The following is a 17684-nucleotide window of genomic DNA, read 5'->3' as shown; positions in this document are numbered from 1 at the left end:
ATCAATAAGACTTATCACTATTGATGTTGAACTTGACCCCCTGGCTGAGGCCGTGATTGTCAGGCTTCTCCACTGTAAAGTCCCTCTTCTGCTTCCCCCTGGGGGGAAAGTTACTCCGCACAGCCCCTACTCAACGGTGTGGGCAGTGAGCAGCCCACAGAAGTTATTTGGACTTCTTCTGAATGGGAGTTCTGTCTCTTCTCCCCCAGTTATTCGTGTATCCAGTCACTTGTTTCAACACGGCACACATGGGTGTGTATTTTATACTCTGGGTTGTAACCCAACGTTACTTCAGTTATTTTCTTGCCATTCCATTTTCGTAAACTCCACATTATTAAAGTATAACTAACACACGATAACATGCACCGCTTGAAGTGCATAGTCAGATGGACCTTAACTAACGCCTCCACGAGGGGCACCCCCACCCCCAGCCCCAGGCACATGCAGGTGTTCACGAGTGTCCATGGCCTGGGACTGAATTCCTCAGACAACAGCTTGGAGGATGACATCAACTTCCCATTTCCGGTGCAGAAAAGTCCCAGTTCCCCACCAGGGTATGCAGAGCCACTGAGGGGCAAAAACGTGCGCACATCAGCAGTTATTTTTCTCTGCAGTCAGCAGCTCGGGAACTCTGCTCGTGGTGCAGGGCAGGGGCTGGAAGACGAAGGTGCCGGCATGACACAGTGGGCTAGCCCGTGCCGGGGGGAGGCTTGGAGCGGTAACGGAGGGCTGCACTCCTTCCCAGCTTCCTTCCAGCATGTTCCCCCTCGCATTCTCTGCCCTCCGCCCTCTCTCACGCACACCTTGCAGCAGCGCCCGCCCCCCAGGAGCCTTTCGGAGTCAGGCTGGGCCCAGGGGCCGCTCAGCGCCGTCAGAGCTGGGGCCTGGTGTCGAGAACCCGCGGGCTGGCGGGCCTGTGCCGCTAGGGGGCGGCCCGAGCTGAGGACAGGCTGGGACGGGACCCTTGGCCGGGGTCCCAGGGGGCGGCGCCCTGGCGCGAACGGTCTGGTCCCTCCCAGGCAGGAGCAGAGCAGGCGGTGCCGGGGCGGCCGCGGAGCCATGGACGGTAGCGGGCCCTTCAACTGCCCCATCTGCCTGGAGGCGCTGCGGGAGCCGGTGACGCTGCCCTGCGGCCACAACTTCTGCCTCGCCTGCCTGGGCGCGCTCTGGCCGCACCGCGGCGCGGGTGGAGCGGGCGCACCCGGAGGCGCCGCCCGCTGCCCACTGTGCCAGGAGCCCTTCCCCGACGGCCTGCAGCTCCGCAAGAACCACACGCTGTCCGAACTGCTGCAGCTCCGCCAGGGCTCGGGCCCAAGGCCCGAGCCCGGCCCGGCCTCATCCCCAGCTCCATCCCCGGAGCCCGCGACACCCAGCGCGCCGCCCAGCGCCCCAGAGCCGTCGGCTCCCTGCGCGCCTGAACCGTGGCCCGCGGATGAAGATCCAGTGCCCTGCGACGCGTGCCCCGAGGGCGCCGCCCTGCCCGCCGCGCTCTCCTGCCTCTCCTGCCTCGCCTCCTTCTGCCCCGCACACCTGGGTCCTCATGAGCGCAGCCCCGCGCTGCGCGGTCACCGCCTGGTGCCGCCGCTGCGCCGGCTGGAGGAGAGCCTGTGCCCACGCCACCTGCGGCCGCTCGAGCGCTACTGCCGCGCGGAGCGCGTGTGCCTGTGCGAGGCCTGCGCCGCCCAGGAGCATCGAGGCCACGAGCTCGTGCCGCTGGAGCAGGAGCGCGCGCTCCAGGAGGTGGGGCGCGGGCGCCGCCGGCGGGGCGCGGAGGGCGGGCGACTGGTCTTGCGGGCCGGCGGAGGGTCAGGGACCGCCCCGCCTTCCGGTGCTGGTTCATTTTCTCCTGTAACTTGAGGATCTTTGCTGTCCCTTCCGGCTGAGACGATGTTACCCGCTCGCTGTGGGACATTTCGTTTGGGATGGGATGGGGGAAAGGAGGACCCAGTGAGAACACGAAAAGCACTCGGAGGGCAGGCAGGGGGTGGGGGTGGGGTGGTCCCGTAGCCCAGGCGGGGCCCGAGGGGGTCTGGGGCAGGAGGAATCAGGGTTAGGCCCGCGGATCCCGGGCGGCTGACCTCCGCGGCGCGACAGATGGGGCGGCCGGGCCCAGGCCGGCCCAGCTCACATTTGCACAGGGCTGAGGCCGCGAGCTAGATGGGTGTGGCAGGTGGCCGGGGTGCAGCGCCGCACACAGACCGCTCTGTCCAGCCGTTCCGTCCGCGGCCCGCGGTGGGAGCGCCTGCGCAGCGCAGTCAGTCCTGCTACCTCCGCCCCCAGTTTCCTCTGGCCTGCAGCCCAGTCTTGGCGCCTCAGCCTTGGGATTTTCCGTCTCTCCTGCCTGGAGCCGTGACTCATAAGACCCGAGGGATTTGCCTGGAATCCCCACTTTTCAGCCCTGGATTAGGGGTACACCGTCTTTGGGGACAGGGATCCCCAGGACAGCTTAGTGCCCTCCTGCCCTGGGGATCCCTGGCACTCCCCCCACCCCCATTCTCTGCCTCCTCCTCACTGAAGGAAGTTCTCAGTGACTGTGACATAAGGCCCACACATGACCTTGCACTTGCCCAGTGGAAAGGGGAGACAGACAACCCACAGGCACCTCTGGCACATTGTGGGACCTCATGACCAGTCCCCACCGAGGCACACAGGGCACTCCCAGGCCACCCGCCCCTCTCCGGCCCTGGGGTGAGGCCTGGGATCCCAGGACAGAGCTGTGGCCTCTGCCAGGCTGTGTTCGAGAAGGACGCCAGCTCCAGTGGGATAGTTCACTCAGACTGTCGTCCCAATGTGCCCAGGTTGAGGGTTCGATCCCCAGTCAGGGCACATGGAAAGGTTAACCAGTGAATGTGTAAATAGGTGAAACACCAAATCAAAGTCTCTCTCTCTCTCTCCCTCTCCCCACCCCCTTCCTCTCTCTGTCTCTCCACTCCATTTTTAAAATTTTACATTAACTTGAAGAAGGCTGTCTCTCACCCACAGGCAGAGCAGCTCAAAGTGCTGAGCGCCGTGGAGGACCGCATGGACGAGCTGGGCGCCAGCATCGCACAGGCCCGGCGGACAGTGACCCTCATCAAGGTCAGGCCCCGGCCCTAACCCTTCGTGCCCCTGCGGCAGGCAGCGCCGTCTGGCCCCCTCCGAGGCAGCCTGTGCGCAGGGCAGTGCCCGGTGCCACTGAGCGGGAGTGTCTTCCCTGGCCGGGCACACGCCCCCGCTGATCCCTCTGTCCCCTCAAGAGGGAAGGACGGGGCCCAAACGGGGACGGGCATTGCCCTCACTCCTGCTCCCACTGTCCTCCCGTGCAGAGCGCCGCCCTGGCAGAGCGGGAGAGGGTGAACCAGCTGTTTGCGGAGGCTGCGGCCGCCCTGCAGGGCCTCCAGAACCAAGTGCTGAGCTTCATCGAGGAGGGGGAGGCCACCATGCTGGGCCACTCCCAGGGCGACCTGCGGCGGCAGGAGGAACAGCGCAGCAGGCTCAGCCAGGCCCGACACAACCTCGGTCGAGTCCACGAGGCGGACTCCGTGAGCTTCCTGCAGGTGCAGCTCGGGCGTGGGGGCGCGGGCAGAGGGAGGAGAAGGCAGCGGGGCCCCCGCCTTCGGGGCCACACCAGCCCCCGGGGGGCGCGCAGAGCTGTCCCACCCCCAGCTGGGAGCAACCGGGGCCTGCCTGCAGGGCCTTCACGGGCGTCTGTCCGTCTGTCCGGCACAGGAGCTCCTGGCGCTGCGGCTGGCCCTGGAGGAGGGCTGCGGCCCCGGGCCGGGGCCCCCGAGGGAGCTCAGCTTCACGAAGTCGTCCCAAGCTGTGAAGGCGGTGAGAGACACGCTGACCGCGGCCTGCGCCAGCCAGTGGGCGCAGCTGCGGGGGCTGAGCCGGGACGAGGACGGGCCGCCGAAGCTCAGCGAGGACGGTGGGTGCCCACTCCAAGTGACTCACCCTTCCCCCGGGCCTGGCGCCCACTCGGGGGCAGAGGGCGGAAACCGTGTCTGCTGCAGGGTGGGACCCAAACCCAGCCGCAGCCAGAACCGCCGCTGTGCAATGACCAGTTGGCCTCCCTGGCCGCAGCCTGCAGGGCAGAGGGGGCTTTGCTTAGGCCACCAAGACCACCCTTTCGCTTCAGAGGGGCGGGGCGGGGCGGGGGGGCAGGTGAAGCAGGGGACAGACCCCGAGGACCAGGTGTGCACGTGAACACAGGGTGCCCTGTTGGGGCAGTGTGCCTGCCCAGGAGGCTTGGGGTGCTGCGGGGATTCGGGGTGAAGAGGGAGCTGGGGTCACGGCTTTGGGAGGGGCAGAGCAGCCCAGTCCTGGATTGCTGGGGAGACCGCTCCCTACTCTCTCCTCTCTGCAGCCGATGCTGAGTCCCAGGACCCAGACAGCACGGGGGCCCTGGAGAGCGAGGCACCCAGGGATTACTTCCTCAAGTGTGAGTACGCCCCGGGCTCTGCCCTCCGCTCCCTCCGGGCGCTCCGAGGGCTGGCTGTGGGGCTGGGCCCTGGCTCACAAGGGCCTGGAGTCCCCTCCCTCGTTCATGGGGTGAGCCCGGTGTGCTCACGGGGTGCTCCCCAGTGGGGCTGAGTAGTGCTGGCTGCACAGACGGGGAGAGGCTGGGTTTGGGGAGGTGGGCGCCCAGGGGAGGGGACGTGCCACCCGGGCCCCGCCCTGAGCCCCTGCGCCTCTCTCCCGCCCACGGGCGCAGTTGCCTACATCGTGGATCTGGACAGCGACACGGCAGACAAGTACCTGCAGCTGTTTGGAACCAAAGGCGTGAAGAGGGTGCTGTGTCCCATCAACTACCCCGAGTCACGCACCCGCTTCATGCACTGCGAGCAGGTGCTGGGCCTGGGCGCCCTGGACCGGGGCACCTACTACTGGGAGGTGGAGATCATCGAGGGCTGGGTCAGCATGGGGGTCATGGCTGAAGATTTCTGCCCGCAAGCACCCTACGACCGAGGCCGCCTCGGCCGCAACACCCACTCCTGCTGCCTGCAGTGGAACGGACGCAGCTTCTCCGTGTGGTTCGGTGGGCTGGAGGCGCCCCTGCCACACCCCTTCTCGCCCACGGTGGGCATCTGCCTGGAATACGCCGACTGGGCCCTGGCCTTCTATGCCGTGCGGGATGGCAAGGTGAGCCTTCTGCGGAGGCTGAAGGCCCCCCGGGCCCGCCGGAGCGGCCCCCCGGCCTCCCCCGTCGACCCCTTCCAGAGCCACGTGGACACCTGCTTTGCGGGGCTCTTCAGGACCAGGCTGAAGCCCGCCTTCTTCCTGGAGAGCGTGGACGCCCACCTGCAGATCGGGCCCCTCAAGAAGTCCTGCATCTCTGTGCTGAAGAGGAGGTGATGCAGGGGCCCCGGGCCTTGGAGTCCCGCACGTCCCCAGCGGTCCCACTTCTAGAGGCCTCCACCTTCCACACACACACTTGGCCGGCCACCTCTCAGGGAGGAGGCTCCCCAGACCCTTTCAAGGGCCTTTCGGGGCCCTTCTCCCCTGCAGGCCTTGCTCCCGGGAGAGAGAACCACAGCTCGGACAGATGCAGGCCACCCCAACCCCTCCTCTTCCAAGTTCCTAGGACAGTGCCTGGCACATAGTAGATGCTCAATAAACGTGTGTCGAATGAATGACTCCCTTTTCTATCCTTCTCTCCGCCCACCAAGAATTCCCGGTGTTTCTCATCTTTCAAGAGCTGGTCTTGGAAGGCAGGAGAAAGGGACAGAGCCGCTGGCGCCAGGGGTCCCGTCGAAAGGGAGAGAGCCCCGGCCCACGAAGGGGCAGCTGAAACCGGGTGCCTGCCTGCCTGTGGAGGCAGCCGACTCTTCGGTCCTGGGCTGGGGCGGTGGGGATCCAGCTGCCCCAGTGTTTGCTTTGGGTGGCCTGGTTCCCACGAGCTATTTCCATCCTTAAGGGCACAGCCCGCCCTGGACCCAACTCATGGTGGTGTGGGTGCCCAGGATTCAATTCGGACATCACCCCCCCTCCCTGGAAGCAGGGCACGACTCCCGGGCGTGGGCAAGAAAGTCTGAGACCCACGGTTTCTTTCGCGCACACACCTTCTCGGCCCGTGAAGGATGCGGCCGAGCTGAGCGTGGTGTGGCTGGAGCCCAGAACCTCTGCACTGCAAGGACCGGGGGCCTCCTCTGGGGTCTGCCTCGCATCTCCGCACCCAGCTGTGCGCCGGGCGCCCCAGCAGAGCCTCTGCTTCTCTCCCAGGAAGGCCCAGTGCCCCGCGCTGCCCCAAACCCCCATCATGGCCTGGGATGCCCCAATTCCGCTTTCGGGGGAACCTGCTCCCTGAGGGACCTGCTCCCTGAGGCTGCAGGGGGGCGGGGGTGTTTCCAGGCCAGCTCCATCCTCCTTTGGTTCTTCATGGCCCAGGGACACCCCAGAGAAGGCCCCAGCAGGGGGGTGACCAGGCAGACAGAGGCCTTTCAGTGCCCAGCGAAGGTCAGAGGGGACAATGGGCGAGCTATGCGGCCAGACGGGCAAGGCCCTACAAGTCCTGCCCGGCTGCCTTGGCCGCTAAAAATAGCACCTCCTACAGAGCCTTGCTTCAGCCCCTGCCGCCAGGATGTTGTTTTTCCGGGATGGGCCTCCTTGCTCCCGGTGTTTTTTGTGTTCACAGTTTGGTTGCCGTGGCAGCAGAGGGCCCCCAGCTCACCGGGCTGGAGCCCTTGGGGGACGCTGATCTCTGACTGCCAACACGTGGGGGGGCTTCCTCGAGTCCCCTCACCTGCTGGGAGCCTGCCACCTTTCACAGATCCCCCCCACCCTGCAGTGCCTCATTTCCTCCTGTCCCCCACTTTTTGTCGCCCCCCTCCTCTCCCAACACACAGTTCCCTTTCAGAGATCCCTTGGGCTGCGGACCCTGCAGGCCCTGGTGCGCCACAGAACGGGAGCTACACGGGCCGGGACGGGTGCCTCCCGGGCGGGACTCAGGGCGGACTCGCCCAGTCTGCCGCCACAGCATCCCTGCTGCCCGCATACAGAGTGACTTCCAGTGCCCGGCACTCACGGGGCCTCGTGCGTCTCCGCCCCAAATCCCAGCACTGCGGCTCCACAGCTCCGGGTGGGCGGGCGCTGGCACCCCAGGGGCTGCACAGCTGCACGGGGCTGGCTGGGTGGGCCGGCCGCAGGTGTCAGCATCCTCGGCAGCCGGGAGGGGGTGTCGTCTGCACCCCTGCCCCTTCTCCGCGATGGGCTTGAACCCTAGAGCTGGGGGGTCGGTGTGTGCGTCTCTGTGTTTCTGTGCTTGTGTGCTTGTGTGCGTGTGTGTGTGTGCATACATCTGCGTGTGTGCGGACTGTGTGTGTATGAATCCAGTCTGGTGCCCTGAGAAGACCTGAAGTTCTAAGGCGGTGCCCACGGCAGGGCAGCCTGGCCGGGTGGGAGGGGCAGCGGCTGGCGGCTCACCGCCCCGCCGACACTTGAGTTAGGGCAGGTGCTGCTCAAGATTGCTTGGACAAAAGAGAAACTGTTACAAAGAAAATATGTTAGAAACTCCCCATCTAGTCCAAAGCTGCCACTGCCATTTCCAGAGGAAGAAACTGAGGCAGAGAGATGGCAGGAGCTGCCCAAGGCTGCCGGAGGCCAGGCACGTGCTCCTGCTTAGGTGTGTTCTGTGCTTAGACACGTTTAAACACACATAACACGCACACACATGCACACCCTCTGGCCCAGCACAGCCGTCGCCTGTGTGAGAGCTGTCCTCAGCCTGTCCCGGTTTCCACTGCCCCCAGGGCCCTTGGCGGAGCGGCCCCAGGGTCTGCGGTCCCCAAAGCTGCCAGCAGCACGGCCAGTCACAGACAGTGGTGGCGGGTGTGAAGTGTCTTCTGAGGCTGTGTGGCTATTAGCTGAATCTGGCTCCTGGGAGCCGGGCAGGACGCCAGCCTCCACTTGAGCTTTGTTTCTTTGTTTCTGTGGGAAAATGAGCTCGGGAATTCCAAACAGCAGACCAGGCAATGGACTTGAGCGTCCCTCCCTCGGACTGCGGGGTCCTGCCCTCCTCACTGCTCCCAGCCCCTTCCCACACTCCAGGGGGACAGAGGCAGAGGCCCTCCCCCCCCTTCTCCTCCCCTCCCCCGTCTCCTCCCAAGGAACACTCACTGAAGTGCCTGCCTTCACCTCCCCTCCTCCCAGGCGCGGGGTGAGGCTGGACCCAGGCTGTGGCCGAGCAGGAGGGCTGGCCAGGGAGGCAGGGCCGAGTGGGAGGGGCTGGGGGCTGCAGAGGCTCCGCTGGGCTCGGCTGCCGGGTGTTTCCCGAGGGAGGAAAACAGCCCATTTAGCGGCGGGGTGTACTCGCGTTAGCTCCACACCCAACACACACACATCCCCCCTGGATGCCAACGCTCACCGTCGGGAACCAGGGCACTCCCTTTCTGCTCAGTCACGTCTTCTGGAAGATGCGCGAGCATGGCCCGAGGCCCTGGGTGGTCCCCAACGGCTTCGCCCAGCCTGGAAGCCTCGGCCTGTTTTCACAGAGCCCTCAGACTCCGGGACACACAGAGCTCACGCCCACGCTTCTGATGACATTCACATTCTGACTCTTGCTCCATAACGTCTCCAATTTTGCTTTAATATGTATATATATTTAAAAAAAAAAAAAAAGCTTTCCCTGGCTGGCGTAGCTCAGTGGATTGAGCGCGGGCTGCGAACCAAAGTGTCGCAGGTTCGATTCCCAGTCAGGGCACATGCCTGGGTTGCAGGCCCCGGCCCCCAGCAACCACACATTGATGTTTTTCTCTCTCTCTCTTTCTCCCTCCCTTCCCTCTCTAAAAATAAATAAATAAAATCTTAAAAAAAAAAGCTTTCCTGCCCCAGAATTGAAGAATGGTTTTGTGAGTGAGCTCTGAAATCAAAACGTGTTGCCCACATATTGCACTGCCGCCAGCTCCCAGCTCTGCACCTGTGGGCAGGGTACTCAGCCTCAGTTTGCCCACTTGGGAAATGGGGAGGGCTAGAACCGCACTGCGCTGTTCTGATAAGCAAATGAGACCGTGAAAGCCAAGGGCTGGGCACGGGTCCTGGCACTGCGTAAGCTCCCCGTGTTACTGTTGTTATTATTCCTCTGAATTACTGAGTAGAATCGAAGCTCTTGGAAGACCGGTCCGTCCTCGGGGTGGGGTGGGGTGGGGTGGGGTGGGGACGCCCGGATCTGTTCTCCGAGGGCTCAGAGGAGCCCAGCCTCCGTTCAGGCTGCCCGCTAAGACCGGGGGGGACTTCGACCCGGGCACTGAATGACAGTGACCCAGTGCAGGACACTGGCCCAGGGAACCACTCAAATGGCTATGGGGTCGTTGCAGCTGTAGCAAGCGTTTCTTAAAAGCAAACGCCAGCCGCTCCACCTCTGGGGACACGCCCCAAGGAAGCAGGGACTCGCAGAGACACGTGCACACCCATGTTCAATTCACAGTCGCCAAAGGGGGGAAGCAACCCAAATGTCCACTGAAAGACGAATGGACACATCGAAGTGGTCTGTCCGTGCGATGAAACGTGGTTCAGCTTTAAAAAGAAATGAAGTTCTGACACGTGCGGCCGCACGGATGAACCTTGAAGGCACGTGCTGCGTGAAATGAGCCAGGCGCGAAAGGACAAATCTTGTGCAATTCCTCGGACGGGAGTTTCTTAGAAAAGGCAAACCCCAGAGAAACAGAAAGTGGAAGGGAGGTGGCCGGGGGGCCGGGGGTAGGCGGGTAGTGAGTGTTTCATGGAGACAGAGTTGCAGTTTGGAGAAATACAGTTCTGGAGAGGAGGCTGTGCTGGTCACACCAGAGTGTGAACGTGCCTAGTGCCTCCTGAACTGCACCCCGAGGGGCTCCGAGGGGGCCTCCCCCAAATTCGCCAGTTTGGTATGGCGACTGCTTTGCGCTAAAGAGACTTGATGGGACCCCTCGCATATTTTAGTTTCTTTACCACAATTACTACTCTTCCACCTAATACGTCAGCACTGAGGCCAAACTGTTTTTGGGGTCTTTATTTTCCTGTGAAGGCTCCTATGGACCTGGTAGAAAAAATAAAATTTTCCCTGGCTGGCATAGCTCAGCGGATTGAGTGCGGGCTGCAAACCAAAGGGTCGCAGGTTCGATTCCCAGTCAGGGCACATGCCTGGGTTGCAGGCCATGACCCCCCAGCAACTGCACATTGATGTTTCTCTCTCTCTCTCTGTGTCCCTCCCTTCCCTCTCTAAAAATAAAATCTTAAAAAATAAAATAAAATTTGTGTTTTTCTCCTGTTGATGTGTTTTATGTCAACTTAATTCTCAGTCCCAGCTGGAGAGGCTAAAAAAAATAGAGGAAAAGTTCTGCGTCCTCTGCACTACAAAATGAAACACAAACTCCCAGATACCAGGGGAAAACAGCAAGGCAATGGCCCTGAGAGGGGGCCCTGGGAGGGCTGGGGGAGGGGCGTTTCCCGGAAGGCCCTCCCCGAAAGGACCGCCGAGGTCTAAAGGCCAAGGACGCGCTAGCAAGACAAAAAGGGTGGGCACGGGCTGGAACTGGGCTTGATTACTCCGGGGGGGCCAGCCTGGAGGAGGAAGAGCAGGAGGCATGAGGTGGACAGGCCGGTTCTGGAGGGACAGAGCCCGGTCGGGATTCTGGAGCAACGCGGGAAGCCACGGCAGGGTTTCACACCGGGAAACAATGCAATCGGATTGGAAAGTGTAAAATCAGTCTGTGATTCAGGTGAGCAGTGGCTTTAAGGAGAGAAATAAGAGGATGAGAGGGGCTGAGGCTGCCCCACCTGGCATCTTTCCAGGGAGATGGGCACCCCCAGCTCTGGGGCGGAGGACCCTGAAATAGCAGGGAGGGGCCCAGGGCCCCAGGAGCCTCTCCTGGCTCCCCCTTCCCTGAGTGCCGTCCAGGCGTGGCTCCTCGGGACTGGACACCCCCAGAGGCGAGGCCTGCCCCCCTCCAGCTTTCTGGGGTTCGGGAGGCACAGCCGTGGAAACGGACCGGCCGGTCTGTGTAAACACCCCTGCAGCAGGAACCGCTCAGAGCGGGGCCTTGCAGCTACAAACCGGACTTCACAGCAGGGAGGTCTGGACCGCGAACCTCGGGGTGGGGCTCATCTCCATAGCAACCACAAACAGCCCCAGACAGGCCCTGGCTCCGCCTCCTGATGGAGAAGCGAGGAACTCCTCTTACTGAAATTCCCACCTCCAAGACCCCCGCCCCACTGGCAGCTGCCACTCTGTTCTCGCAGCTCACGGACCTGCAGCCGATGAACGGCAAGAAAGTTATTAAGGGTTACCAAAAGTTTTCTCTGTCTCATTGGCTCATCTGAAAGATGACTGCTGGCTGAGTGAAAAAAAAAAAAAAAAAAAAAAGTGGTGTGTTAGGCACGAATTTGTTCCATAACCCTCAGGCATAAGAGGTGTTTGTTTTGGTCTTTTTCCTAAATCAAAATGTATTATGAGTTGCCCTTTGCCAAGAGGGTAAGAAATTCAACCTCAGGCACCTCAGGTGCCCTCCACAGAATGATCATCTTGGGTTTGCGCGGCTCCGTAAGGCGGGAGGGCTCCCCCACGGGACGGAAATGTCCCGTCCACCGCGGCAGCCGCGGAGACGACCGTTGTCCAAGCCCGGCTGGCCCTCGTTGCTGAGCCTCTTTCTCCCCGGAGCCGAGCAAGGCTTCGGGGCTGCACCGAACTTGGCCTTCTGCTCCAAACCCTCTCCAGTAGCCGGCTAGGGCTGTCGGAACGAAGCACTACAAACTCGGTGGCCTAACAGCAGGTATTTACTGTCTCCGGCTGGAGGCCAGAAGTCCGAGATTAAGGTGTTGGCGGGACGGGTTCTTCCCGCGGCCGGGAGGAAGTGTCTGTTCCAGGCCACACACAACCGGCCCGCCCCCCCCCCCCAGCTCCTGGGGGTTTGCTGGCAATATTTGGCGATCCTGGCTCGGAGATCTCTGCTTTCATCTTTACATGGCGTTCCTCCTGTGCAGCTCTGTCCAAATTTCCCTTTTTTGTAAGGACACCCAGTCCAATGGGATCAGGGCCTGCTCTGGTGACTTCATCTTATCAGGTGAGTAATAGCCTGACTTCCAAATAAGGCCGCATTCGGAGGTACTTGGGGTTAGGATTTCAACATGTGGATCTGGGGAGGGGGACACAAGTCAACCCCTGACACCCACCCTCTAAATTCAGCTCCCTGGTGCGGGGGCTGGGACCTTGCGGGGGCCGCCTTTCTCCGTTGCCGGCGGCTCCCTGCCAGGCTCTGCCGACAGGGGGCGCCAGAGGGCTGCCGGGCCGGAGGAGAACGCGCCGCCCGCCCGCCTCCGGGCTGCGGGTGTTTCCACCGTCCTCGCAGGAAGGCTTCTGCTTCCGCAGCCGCTGTTTCTCAGCTGCAGCTAAAAGCAGTTTGTAATTTTAGCAGCCTTTGCACTACCAGGCGCCTGGAGCCCCTTCAGAGACACCAGCACCAGAGGGCACGGCCCCTCCTCCGAGGGCTGGGTTGTAGTTCCCAAGGGCTCTTCCTCCAAGCCTCTGTGTCCCAATACTTCCTCCAACTTCGCCCTTCGGTCCCCCGGCCCTAGGGCTGGTGGCTGCTGTGTACACCTCTGGACACCTTAGAATTTATTTGTTTCACTTCGTCCATTACCTATCCATCTAACTTGAAAGTGACATGCGCTGCTTTATACCTGTGTTCATTCTTTATTAGTAACTTCTCTCTGTGCAGAGAGCTGGGGTCATTTCTGCCTCCTGAATGGACCCTTTCACACAGACCAACACCACGGTTCTCCGTGTTCGGGCCCCAGTGCCGACACCCCGCCTCTGGGGATTGCAGGTGGGGGCAGGGAGTGCGAGGGGCTAGCGCGGGAGAACCCTCCAAACTCTGCCCCTGGACAGCACGCCCCTCCCCTCTCTAGGCCCAGCCACTTTGCCCCCCACCCGCGCCTGCCCCCCACAAGCCTTGGTCTCCCACAGCCCTAGCTACGCACAGTAGGCCTTGCCCCCAAACAAAAGCCTGGGCCTTTGTATCTTCAAAGCATCTGGAAAGTGCCGTGTCCAGCCAGCGCTGAGAACAACTGTTAGAGGAGCCACAGGCCTCCGTGGAGACGAGACGTCTTGCCACCCCTCTTGGCCCAGAGGTGGAAAACTGCCTCCAGCCTTTCGAGTCTCCTACCACGGGAAGAGCAAAGCCACGGTCCCGCCTCCCCGAGAGGCTGAGAACAACCTAAATCACAGGCACACCCTCTAGCACAGCGCTCAGGGCGCCGGAAACAGGGCACAACTTCAGCTCCGGGAGCTGGGTGGGTGCAGGTCCCAGCCCAGCGGGAGCTATTCTCCTCCTTCCCTTCTCCCTTCTCCCCGCCCCAGCCCCACGCCAGCAGGCCTTTGTTCTGGAGGGGGAAGTGGGGGCTTTCAAACCGAGGGTTGCCAAATCAATTCAGTGCAAAACAATTAGCAATTTTTAAAGTAACAAAAATGTAGAATTGAGATTGTTAGAGCACAATACGAAATAAAACTTGTCCCAAACCTGGTCTGGGCAAGTCTTTTTTTTGTTGTTGTTGTTTAAATCTGATGCAATTCAGTCTCCTTCCTGGGGGGAAATCATGAAAGCATTCATGATTAAATGCTTCAGCAATTTTTTAGATAAAATTATCTAAATTTAGATTTTAGATAATCTTATTTAAATGTAGATAAACCTTAATGGCATGAAGAGTTTTTCTGGGAAATGAGTCAGCCACCCGCCCAACAACCCACCCAGCCGCTGCAGTCATTGCAGTCACCTCTGGCCGAACAGGGCCTCTCTGGGAGTTTTTTCCTGTCAAACGGCCCTTCTAAGGGGAACCGCTGAGCTGGCCCACCAGGGGCCTTTTCCTGTGCATGCAAGATTACAGCGAGACTTTCCCGTGAACTCGTGCCTAATGGGACAGCGATACCTCCTTGTGCAACATACAGAGACAGTAGGTGCGTTCCAGGAGGGTTGTTTTAGTAAAGCCTCATCGCCGTCAGCAGATGCAGCCTCCAGGGTCATCCCAAGGCGCCCTGCCGCGCACCAGGGGGAGGGGGGGAGCAGTTCTTGTCAGGCTTGGGTTCTGGAGGATTCTGAGGGGGGTCTACGGGAAGCCAGGACCTGCAGTCGGTTGTGGAGGGGCTGCCGTCTCTGAGCAGGGACTACAGGCAGCTGGGATGAACTAGGGATTGGGTACTGTCACGAGGCGAGGGGCTTGGCATTGGGCATTGCACCGATAGTTCAGAGCTGCAAAGCCTGTCTGGGGGTATCTCTGGTGAGAAGGCAGCAGTTGCCGAGGCGGGGGTCGTCATAACCTGTGACAGCTGCTGCACGACCTTGGGAGAAAGCGGGTCCCTGTAGCTCTGCTGTGGGCTTCACCAGCACCTCGCCTCCTACCCGTATTGACTGCAGGCAGTCTTCATGCTTCAGTCCAAGGTGATTTTTAAAGAATTGTTATTTATTCCTGGCTGGCGTAGCTCAGTGGATTGAGCGTGGGCTGCGAACCAAAGCATCGCAGGTTCGATTCCCAGTCAGGGCACATGCCTGGGTTGCAGGCCACGGCCCCCAGCAACCGCACATTGATGTTTCTCTCTCTCTCTCTCTCCCTCCCTTTCCTCTCTAAAAATAAATAAATAAAATCTTAAAAGAATTGTTATTTATTGATTGATTTGAGAGAGAGAGAGAGAGATTTGTTGTTGTTCCACTTATTGATGCATTCAAAGGTTGATTCTTGTGTGTGCCCTGAAATGGGATCGAACCCACCACCTTGGTGCATTGGCATGATGCTCTAACCAACTGAGCTACCTGGCCAGGGCCTCAGCCTAAGCTGACTTTTACTCTTTCAGTCCCAAACAGGTTTTTACTCTTTCGGTTGCACTGATAAATATACATTCATGTGTATTTGATTTCCCAGTCAGGGCACATGCCTGGGTTGTGGGCGGGGTCCTCAGTAGGGGGCGTGTGAGAGGCAACCACACACTGATATTTCTCTCCCTCTTTCTCCCTCCTTTCCCCTAGGAGGAGGAGGAGGAGCAGGAGGGGGAGGGGAGGGGAGGAAGAGGAGGCAAAGGGGGGAAGAAGGAGGAGGAGGAGGAGAAGGAGAAAATGATTATCTGTTCGGCACAAATAATATTTGTTCTGCTCACTGGGGGAAAGAGATGAAGCTTCTTGGGGGTCAAGAGGGTCCAGGGCCCTCTCGCCTTGGACACTACCTGGCTGTCCTGGGGTGAGGGGAGCAGTGCGTCTCCAGCATGGCCACACCCCTACTTAGCACACTGCTCAGGATACTTGGCTCTGGAGAACAGGAGCGAGTACAGTTCAATGAAAAGGGACCGTTTCTGGAAACAGGCAGAACCTAGAAGGCAGGAGAGGACTGAGTGCTGAGCCTGGGGCCCAGACAGGGACTTGAGCCGCAGACTCGGTTCAGCCACCAACTGCCCTTGAGCCATTCGGTGTGGATGCTGGGAGCAGCCCTAACCATGTTTTCACAAGATTTGCCGAAGTTGGCCTTGTAAGTAATCAGTAGGCCCGCTATCGCTCTCCTCTCTGACTTCCTCTTTATCACTTCTCCCTTCCTGTCAGGGGACCTCAGTGCGGCCACAGCACTGTGTACTCTTGATTGTGTCTGTTAGTCTGTGGGCCCGGAGAAAGAAGATATCTACTAAAAAGGGCTCCTGGTGGCTAACTGAGATTAAATGAAAAAACAAACAAACAAAAAAAACAGAACCTAGCAGCCATGTCTATACACAGGGGACCTCTTGGGCAAACCATGCTTCAGGAAGAAACCTGCACTACGTTCCTACCACCTGAGCCAGCCCTTATAAAGGAGGTCATGGAATTCTTTCCCAACCAATAGGACTGAGGCTTTCTCCATCCAATTGGAACTGGCACAGCTCTATCTACATCAGAGCAGCTCCATTCTGACCAATCAGGACAGTGCCTTTTGGACCAATCAAACTGTGAGGATTTGGAGTCCTCATTTGCATGACATGGGCCAACCAGGGAGCAGGGGCAAGGACTTTGCCTTTGAAAGTCGGGTCCCCTGGCTGGAACTGGAACACTGAATGTCTGTGTCGGAGCAGCCCAGTGTAGCCCAGAGCAGGCCTATGCAGAGCTGTCCGCTGTCTGGCTAAAGAGGAGCCTGGCCCCAGGGTCACCTCACAGCCATTCTTGTTTTCACAGCTGTGCTGTTCACTACTGAGCTGTTTCGCACTGAATAACATTTTCTTCCCCACATTGGGGGTTCCTGTTGGTGTTGAATTGGTGCCACCAGCCAATGGTTCACAAGGTCTTCAGCAGAGCCTCCAAAATTGTAAAAGCTTCAGGCTCCACAAAATCTGCTTTTACCTCTGCCACCAACCAAGTTTGGCAAGGGGATTGGTGGGACTGGAGTGTTGTCCCACCTTCCTTTTCATGGTCCTTACAGCTGCTGTTCTTACGTACCCATGACCAGATTGGTTTTCTTTCTTTCTGAAATTATTATTTAAAATGTGCAGAGTAGAGCATTTGAGATCTTGCTCCCTAGCCTGTTGTCAGTTTGGCTCAAATTCTTATTAAAAAAAAAAAAAAAAGCCCTGGCTGGTGTAGCTCAGTGGATTGAGCTCGGGCTGTGAACCAAAGCATCACAGGTTCGATTCCCAGTCAGGGCACATACCTGAGTTGCAGTCCACGGCCCCCAGCAACCGCACATTGATGTTTTTCTCTCTCTCTTTCTCCCTCCCTTCCCTCTCTAAAAATAAATAAATAAAATACATAAAGTGGCAGAAAGTTGCCCTGGAAAATATGTTAAAAAAATAAAATAAATTAAAAAAATTTTTTAAATGTGCACAATAAACAGTGTACAAGAGTACACACTTCACACCAAGCCACAGCCAACCCCAATTTCAAGACCCATGCCTCAGTGGGATAATGCCAAAGCGGATCTTTCCAGAAAGTTTAGCTCTAGATCCTATTTTTAATAAAGATTTTATTTATTTGTTTTTAGAGGAGAGGGAGAGAGAGAGAGGGAAAGAAACATTTGTGTGAGAGAGAAACATCTATCAGTTGCTTTCTGTATGTGCCCCGACTCATGGACAAACCCATCAGACTGGAGACCCCTTGCCTGGCGGAATGACACCCAACCAACTGAGCCACACAAGCCGGGCTAGACCCTATTTTTTATGCATCATTCTGTGTGTAAGAAGCCCTGGCAATCTTTCCATTTCAGCACATGGAAATTCACTTCATTGTTTTCAATGGCTGCATAGGTTTCACGTGTGAAAAGTCATCTGACCATCTGGGGCAGAGTTCATCGAGTTGGCTGCACACAACTTCACTGCAATTGTCCTGCCAGGTGCGACCTGGGTTTGCACGAGACTCACATGAGGTTGTTATCTGTTTAATAATCTTTCTAGTTTGTGATCCTTCATCTAGGATATATCACTCACAGGATTAAGGCAAGTAGGTGCACGCGGAGGTTGGCCACCAGCTGTCAGTAAATCAGTGGCTTATCTCAAATCAAACTCTGAGTCCTAAGATTAATGATGCACCAGCACCACCATGTGGGGAGTGAGATGCTCACATCCCCCCTTAAACATCCCCCTGGGAGGTGGGAGGAGTTTACCTAACTACATATGCCCAATGGGGGTCACCCAGTGCGGGGTTACAAGATAAGTCAGCCCTATTCTGTAAGCTGCCAGTCCCACACTGTGCCTAATTTTGTTCAGTCTTGTTTAAATCTTCCAGCCCGGCCACTGGGGA

General features: G+C 59.0%; 1 protein-coding gene and 1 long non-coding RNA gene across 2 annotated transcripts; both read left to right on the top strand.

Annotated features, from left to right (window-relative positions):
- The first annotated feature begins 660 nt into the window (after positions 1–660).
- Positions 661–5603, top strand: TRIM47 (tripartite motif containing 47). Its single transcript, XM_045836674.1, has 6 exons — positions 661–1740; positions 2983–3078; positions 3306–3536; positions 3709–3907; positions 4346–4420; positions 4694–5603. Exons 1-6 carry the CDS (start codon positions 676–678, stop codon positions 5332–5334), a joined length of 2307 nt encoding a protein of 768 aa, XP_045692630.1. The 5' UTR covers positions 661–675; the 3' UTR covers positions 5335–5603.
- Positions 5604–10526: 4923 nt separating this feature from the next.
- On the top strand, positions 10527–13454 carry LOC123817701. The gene is made up of 3 exons (XR_006785479.1): positions 10527–10670; positions 11960–12011; positions 12976–13454. It is a non-coding gene; the product is annotated as an uncharacterized LOC123817701 (long non-coding RNA).
- The last annotated feature ends 4230 nt before the right edge of the window (positions 13455–17684 follow it).

This window comes from Phyllostomus hastatus, unplaced genomic scaffold (genome assembly GCF_019186645.2).
Source record: "Phyllostomus hastatus isolate PE091 unplaced genomic scaffold, TTU_PhHast_1.1 phas_contig_210, whole genome shotgun sequence".
In the NCBI taxonomy this organism is placed as follows: Eukaryota; Metazoa; Chordata; class Mammalia; order Chiroptera; family Phyllostomidae; genus Phyllostomus; species Phyllostomus hastatus.
The sequence above is the reverse complement of the archived record's forward strand: the minus strand, read 5'-3'. Positions and strand labels throughout refer to the sequence as shown.